At 42.9% G+C, this 8,582-nt stretch overlaps 1 protein-coding gene across 1 annotated transcript; it reads left to right on the forward strand.

Moving 5' to 3' along the window:
* Positions 1–6,258: 6,258 nt before the first annotated feature.
* LOC136510328 (protein argonaute 14-like) lies at positions 6,259–6,848 on the forward strand. Its single transcript, XM_066504818.1, has 2 exons — positions 6,259–6,539; positions 6,632–6,848. The coding sequence occupies exons 1-2, from the start codon at positions 6,259–6,261 to the stop codon at positions 6,846–6,848; spliced, it is 498 nt and encodes a 165-aa protein (XP_066360915.1).
* Positions 6,849–8,582: the final 1,734 nt, after the last annotated feature.

The raw sequence follows: 8,582 nt of genomic DNA on the forward strand, positions 1-8,582 counted from the left end.
TCGGAATATTGAAAACGAGGATGAGATTCTTTGGAGATGGACTTCAGATGGTGATTACACAACCAAGAGTGTTTACATGATCTAATTCATGGCGAACTATAACAAACTGAAGATGAACCCTATTTGAAAGCGACTAGCTAGTGTTTACATGATCTAATTAGGTCCTATGTTGTTGGAGCGACAGTGTGATCCACCATCGGCATCGGTGTCTCTCATCGTTTTCCTTCTTGGAGGTGTCGTTCTGGAAGTCTTTCTTCACACAAATTCGACTAGCGGATTGGTGCAAGGTTTATTGTGAATTGCCTTCACTAGGGGAAGGCAGTAGCTTGCTTGAGGCCTTGATGCTGGAATTTTGCAGCAAGTTTGGGTTAGGGACTTAAGTCTCATTCCTTTGTATGTCTTAGCTTTGTGTCACCTTCTGGTGAAGACCTGAGCATTTTGTGGGCCGGGTCGGGTTCGTGCCGAGCTAAAAAAAGCTATTTCGGGCAAAAAAAAAGTCACATCCATGACCGTCCCATTGGGTAGGTTGGGCCTAATTTTTCAGGCCAGGCCCGGGTCTGGGCGGGCCACGCGTGCATTCTATAGCGTAAATTAGCAACAAAAAAAAGAAGTATTTCGGGCCAGGCTCGGGCTAAGAAAATTTTTTCTGGGCAGGGGATCTTTGCCTAGGCCCTGTCCAGTAAGGATCGTGGGCGAGCTAAAACTCATCGGGCTCGGTCCGGGCTCAATTTGCTCAGGTCTAGGTGAAGTGTATGTGGTCTACTAAGCACTAGGGATGAAAACGGATCGGATATGGACGGATATCACTGATATTACATTTGTTTTTATATTTCTGTCCGGATTCGAATTCGAATACAGATAGTGTCAACCATATCGGATAGGATATGATTTAATATCGACATCATAAATATGCGATTTAAGTATTCGGATACGGATACGGTGTCGGATGTTGAATACCCGGACTTGGATATGGACAGATTTAAACCCCTCTAAACGAATTTGGTCTCGAATACGGTCGGAAAATATCCGTACCATTTTCACCCCTACTAAGCACCATGAGTCTGTTCTAAATGGCTACACTCATTCATTTGTGAATGCGTAGGGGGCCGGAATGTAATATTCCTTTATTAAAAAAATCTGCTTTTGTTCCTCTGTTATCCTTTCATGTTGCTGTTTATTCGATAATTGCACACGCTACAAATTTCTGATATAATGTGACGTTGTTTCTTGGGAGATCACCGAGAGGGAGAGGTACGGTGGGGATAAATACGAGTCTCACCTGGTTTTATTTGTTTCTTGGGACTGGAATGATGCGTGGTTTGTTCTCATCGTGGTCGCTATTCCAAGAGAAGGCAAGAACCCAATCGTGTCGAGGTGGTGATTCTTCCGTTTCTTGGTGCTGTATTGCCTATTCATAAGTGTCGTCGTCGTTGATATTATATTCTTGTCTATATATCCATCCCTTATATTGCAAGGCGTCCAAATCTGTAACACAGCAAGCTCACAGTGGATGCAGGTGATATCTTTAGTCGTTGAGATTATATTATTAATTAATTAGCTAATAATTGCAAGCTCGACGACACGTGATTCAGTTTGCTGGTGCAGGGGTCGGTCTTGCATTGATGCCCCAGCCCATATATTCGCATTCGGTCTTGCTACCCTATCCACCCATTGCAAGGTGAAATCTTTTTGTATACACTTGTCTGAGGCTGTGAGGCGTCGTCGATTGCACGCAAACTACTATAAACTCCAGTGGACAAGATGACAGCAGTAACTGATATATTATGATGAGATTATTCCCGGTGCAAGGCATCATGCACATTACTAAAGGAAAGAGAGTCAGGTAGTATCACTCTTGAAAGTACTACTACTTTGGATAGCTATATCCAAGACTAAAAACCACGCTCACATTTTAGGTGTATTCCTTGAGTTTTTTTTAAAAAAAAATTGAATTCAACTTTATAGACACAAACACAAATCAATTAACTGCGACCTACGAAATAATAAAAGGATAAAATGCTACTCTGATAATATAGCAGTATTATAAGATACTTTCTCCATCCTATAAAGGATGCAATTCTAGAATAGTCTTAAGTTAAATGATGTTAAGATTGACCAAATCTATATTAAAAGATACTTACATTTATCACACTTAATAAGTATCATAAGATTTGTCATGAAATATATTTTCATAGTATATCTATTTGGAGTCACACATGCTGACACTATTTCCATAATATTAGTCACACTTAAGATAGATTGGCTTTGACCAAACGTCCTTTGACGCGGTCATTGCCATCCTCGCTGATGTGTCTTACAAAATTTCTATCAGAGAACACGAGATGTCCATCTTATGGACGAAGAGGCGGCGGTGGATGAAGACCATCATTGGCGATGAATTGCCAGCAATAAACTTGCATTCACGAAGATTTGATGCTGAAGATCAAACTTAACAAAGACTTGGCACTGTAGATGCATTTACAGCTTGAGATACACTACTACAGAAAAGATCTGCAGAGACGGCTGGGAAGCCTCTGTAGGTCCAGCCGCCTCTGCTTTTCTGCCTCTACAAATCAGAAATCCTATTTGTAGGGGCGGGTAGTGGCTACTCCAGCCGCATCTGCTTTTCTGCCTCTACAAATTAGAAATCCTGATCTTAAACGAATTCAAATGAAAAAATTGTCAACTACAAAGTTTATAATTTTTTGACATCTACAATTTTGGTTTTGGTCGTTTATCTAGATGAGGTCGTTTGAAGAATTTAAATTTCAAATGCTAGAAATTCAAACGTAATTTTTCATAGATAGATGATTACAAATGAAAAAAATTATCAACTACAAAGTTGTTCAACTTTTAGAGATCTACAACTTGTGTTTTGCTCATTTCTCCATCCGAGGTCATTTGAAAATTTTAAATTTCAATTGTGAGGAAATTCAAATGTAATTTTCTTTAGATACATGGTTTCAACTAAAAAACTTGTCAAGTAGAAAGTTTATTAAGATGTCATTTGAAAAATTCGAATTTCAAATGTGAGAAATTTAGACGTAATTATGCATAGATGATTTCAAATGGAAAAGTTATCAATTACAAAATTACACAATTTTTTTTTAGATCTACAACTTTCGTTTTGGTCATTTCTTCATCCAAGATCGTTTGAAAATTCGAATTTACTATATAGCTCCTATTTGTAGAGGTGGCTGAATAAATAGAGCCTCGTCTAAAAATTGATTCCTAGAGGCCGTTCGAAATAGAGCCATCTCTAAAATTAGGGCATTTTTAGAGGCGGCTGAAAACAATAGCCATCTTTAAAATGTATTATTAGAGATGAGTTTGGAGGCCACTATAGAGACAGCTCCATATTGACCCGTCTCAGAAAAACTTCCGGTCTCTAAAAATCGTTTTAAGTAGCAGTGATGTTCGATTGAAGTCTAGCATTCAATTATGCGCCATATATACATCCGTACATGGAACATGCACATCACGCATGCATGTACATGGCCTCACGGTTGCACTCCTGGCCGCTGCTGCCGTGTCTGGCGTGACGAGATGCTCCCTGCTTCTGGTACTGTCTCGTCGATGGCTCGATGCCACCTAAATTATTCTCGTATATGAACTTGCCGCAGGTGCGGTGCTAGATTTGAAAAAAAATACTAATCTCATCTACGAATGATTTATTGGAGATAGGCTAATTCTCAGCGGCCTCCTAGTGAGCTTACAGATTGATCTCACTAGGACAACACGAGCGGAAGATAGGATCGAGCGACGCTAGTCCATGTGAAAAATAATTAGAACGACTTTGCTTACCTTAGGCTACCGCATGTTTATTATACAGTCTGGTTCATACGTGTTTGTTCCAAGTCAATGAAGAATAGGATGGCCCCAACCCTGTTCTAGGGATAGGACCATCCTCGTCGCGTGTTTGGTTGCAAGGCTTGGGATCATCCTCGTTTTGTGTTTGGTCCCATGATATTTATCATGAGATGAACCATCTAACAGGGTCCATTCGTCATTCTCTTCATCCCCTAGTGGGGCCCACTCATCCCTCTTCGTCCCCATGGTTCCTTCATTTTGATGGAATGGGGTTGTCCCCTTTTTTAAGAATATGCTGTGGATATTCCCTAGTGGGATATCTCCATCCCACTTGACTCTCAACCAAACACTATCATAACTGGGTTCGTCCCATCCTATCCCACCAACCAAGAACACAAGATATCTACTTGCAGAACGATACTTGGCCTAAACCTATCATATCTAGGATTCTATCTCTGTGACTAATCATAATCAGTACTTCTTTTTTTGGAAAGCTAGGTTTTTTATATGAAACTCAGGCAAGAAGACGAAAAGACGTTCACGTTACCAATTCCGTCTCGTCTGATCTTTTATTGGTTTTGTTTTTTCTCTCGTGCCCTTCTGGGTGGTACAAAGAACATATGTAGGGGTTGCCGCTCCTTAGTTCATCTCTCGGTAGAACAAGGCACCTATGCGGTGGGTTCGACTCCCACAGGAGCGTACATTTCCAATCGATTTGGTACTTTTCTTGATTCAGAGTTCTACTTCTAGCAGTAATATACTTCACTATTAATACATGGTCCAATTTTCTCTTTCTCAAAGTTTTTTGGAGCTCGTGCATGCAAACTTATAGCCCACTGCTCTCTTCTCTCCTCTAACTCAGCATAAAACACACTTAGGCCCTGTTTGGATACAAAGTATTTTTGAAGTTTTAGAAAAATACTTTGGTTTTATGAAATACTTTGGTTTTAGAGTGCCATGAAGTGTTTGGGTGCAACAAATTTTATGGTTTTGAATATCATGGTATTGCTGAAACTGTAGTTTTTTTTGGAGTTTTAAAAACGCCACTCTAGAGACCTCTTTTTTTTCTTTCTAAACCACGGTTTTGTACGTGGTTCTAAAACTAGGCCTTAAACTTATAAACACATTTCTCTTCTCTCTCCTTCTCTCTTCCACCTCACCATAAAACTCACTTTATAGCTCTTTATTGTACTTACTCTCAGTTGCATACTCGTTGGACTGCACACACACGCATTGGCAGCCTCCTCTGGCCTATATATAGCTCGCTAGGCCGTGCTCCATAATGGCATACCACAGCATCCACAAAGCTGTAAGACGACCATAGAAATTAAAGAAGTCCTTCTCTCCATCGGTACCTTAGCTTTTACTTGTCTAAATCCATCTATTTCTCTAGCATCATGTACGTAGCTAGTCGTTTCCTTGTTCTCCCGTCTATGGTTTTATTGACCGCTATGTTTCTTCATGTTGCAGTATTTAGAAATATATATTGCTCCCTTCATTCTAGATTATAGGTTGTTCTCTCTGTTTTTGATGTATATAGTAAAAGCTATATATCTATATAGCGTATATCTAGATTCATAACAAAATATATGTACATAGAAAAACCAGAAAGACCTCTAATTTAAAATGGAGAGAATATAAATGTATGCATGCATGCTGACGGTTTAAGGGTTGTGGGTGAGAAATCAGCATATATGTCTTGTTTAAACTTAACTTCTTGCACGAAGCAGCAACTCCAGAGTTATTTCTAGGTGTTCAAAGTCAAACTAACTTTTATAAGTTTGACTAAAGGAAAGAATATCAACACCTATAAGATCGAATAAGGACATTATAAAAATATATTTCATGATATATCAAATAATACTGACTTTGTGCCACAAATATTTGAGTTTTTTCTACAATTGGCTTAAGACAATTTTACAAATTGATATATTTGGAGAACGGGCATTTTGCCAAGTAATCAAAGAACAGAGAGAGACATATGTAGAAGCAGAGCTTGAGCACGAAAAACAACTTAACATACGTTTTGAGCCCATCATCAAAGCCACAGTTCATGCAAAAAATTAATCAGTTAATGATTGAATCATGACATGACTCGTGAATTTGTAGTGCCTGTAATCTGTGTCTGATGTTTCTTCAGTAGTCTGTCCAGCGCGGGGAGAGATATGAAGAAGGAGAAGAAGCCGAAGGACGTCAACATCGAATTCATCGGAGGGACTAGCTACAACTAGTAACAGCGGTCAGGCGGCAAGCAATGTGAAGGGCGATCAGAAGTGGGGCTGGGGGCGCAAAGACCAACAACAACCGCCGCCGGCGGGGACGGGGACGCACCACCATTCCGCATTCTCATCGTCATTCACCACTGGATACAACGTGCCACCGCCGTACCCTCCTTACGGTTACCCACCACCATACCAGTACCACCACCCACTCGGACTCGGTCCTCGGATGCCGCAGCCCATGTACGGCTATGGCGCTGCTCCTGCTTGGCAACAGGACGAAGCGGCGGCGGTGGCGACGGCGAAGGCGGCGGCGGCGGCAGCGCAAAAGCTGCCGCCCAAGACTGAAGCGGAGCCAAAGCCAGTCGCAGCAGCAGCAGCAGCTGACCCTCCTCCTACTGCTGCAACTGCAACATACCAGCAGCAACCACCTGGAAAGGAACCGCCGGCGGCGGCGGCGGATGGGTATCCGGGTTGTGATGTTGCTGCAGGCGGCTACCCGCCGCCACTGTATGGGTACCCTCCTCGACATGCTGGCGGCGGCTTCCACGACAGCGGCGGCTATCCTGTGCAAGGCTACCCTACACATCATGGTCATGGAGGCGCGGCTACGGCTACTACGGGTACGGAGCGCCGCCGCAGCACATGGGCATGGGCCGCCTAGCAGCCGGAGCTGCAGCTGTTCACGAAGCACACGAAGCGTACCACCGCTACAGACATGGTGGTTATGGCCACCATGGCAAGTTCCAGCAGGGACACCACGGCAAGTACAGCCATTACTATGGTCCTCACCACGGTGGGAAGTTCGCTGTCAATTAAGGTCAGTCGTCGAAGGGTTGCAGAAACAAGTGAGCTAGCTTAGCTAGCCAGATCCAAGCAAATGGGTTTTGAAAGAAAGGTTAGACCAAGTTTTAAAACATTCTTTTTAGAATCATATCTAAAAACAAGGTTGCAGAAGAGATTTTTTGAAATAACATTGTACTTGAAAAAGGTGGTTGTTCCATAGGTTTACGGAATTGATAGGATTAGGCTAGCCGGACCGCTTCAATCTCTGGACACAACGTGGCTGGGCCCGAATGGCCTTACAACTTAACATCTCTACCCATGGGACATATTCTTATCGATATCGGCTTCTCTCCCAAATCTCTGCTGTCCTCTCTCGTGCTTCACCCAGCATCGCTCGCTCCGAGTTCCTGCTCATCCTCCGCCCGACGCCGGTCACCCTCTCCACCGCGCCCTACTACAAGCGCCAACCTTCCTCCCTCTCCATGGCGTCGTCCCTCGCCCGCTATGCTCCTTCTCTAGGGACAGCTCCCATCGAGAATGACGAGCAAGCAACATCCTCTCTCTCATGTCCGTCCACCTTCCTCCATCGGTAAGCCAGCATATTATGAGCATGTCTGTTGCTGCTTTCCTCATGCTCTAAGCTGGACACTTTGTGCTGCTCAAAGGGGCCAGATCTGCATCCTCCTTCTTGGATCTAGGGTCGCTGTGTTGCTCAGCATATTCTTTTTGGGATGTTGCATTTGTTGTTTTTGTGTTGCATCAGGAGATTTCTCATGTTTCGATAATAAATTCAGATGTTTCAGTAGATGATCTCTCATATTGCTACAACAAAACTAGCATGTTGTGTCACATGATTGTTTGGTGTTCTCATGTTGCTGCAACAAACTAGCATGTTTGGTGTTGCAGTAAGTGATGATTTCTTGGTGTTGCAGTAAGCAATGATATTCTTATGTTGATTAGAGATGTTGCATCTCTATTATTTTCATGTTTCAGAAGTTTGATGTTGCATTCTGCTTATTGTCCATGCTGCGGCAAACAGACTAGGATGTCACAATGATTGATTTCTCATGTTGTAGCAATAAAACTGAGTTGTAGTAACCGATGATTTTGCCTATCAATTAAGAATGTATCATATCCTTTGTAACTAAATGTTGTATGTTGCACTTTGTTGATTTCCCATGTTGTAGCAACAGACAGGTGTGGTGGGTATAGGGCATAGCGTTGCACCACGCGCTCTTGTTGCGGGAGGAAATCATGTGGATAAATGAGCGTTGTGGAGAAAGACGCAGGATTTGACGATTCCGCTCGCTTGTATGGGACAGCTAGTAGAAACGTCCGGACATAGCCAAGGGCCGGATGTCCGGACGCTAGCAGCTCCGATAGGTTTAAGCTAATCGGCACATGCTAGATCAACACCTTTCAAATGACAAACCACAACACATATGCACAAAACATAGTTTTTGTAAAAAGTTTAATCATGTGGAGACGACATTGCATTGTCCTAAACGGTTGCCTAGCTAGTAATAACGACATGTGGCTAGCACTTTCTAGGCCAGCGCACTACTAGCCCAACATGCCTACTCCCCTCTATCTTCCTTCATGGTTTCTCCAAAAAAACAACGACATTTCTCAACTTGCACAGCCATCGCAGCGTTCCCCACCGCTCGTCTGTTGCTCGCCTTCTCTAGCACAGTTGTCGCTCGCCGCGACCTTTCTAGTGCGGGAGCGCCTCACCGCAGACACGGCACCCGCCCGCCATGACCTTCT

This window comes from Miscanthus floridulus, chromosome 16, assembly GCF_019320115.1.
Source record: "Miscanthus floridulus cultivar M001 chromosome 16, ASM1932011v1, whole genome shotgun sequence".
Taxonomy (NCBI): Eukaryota; Viridiplantae; Streptophyta; class Magnoliopsida; order Poales; family Poaceae; genus Miscanthus; species Miscanthus floridulus.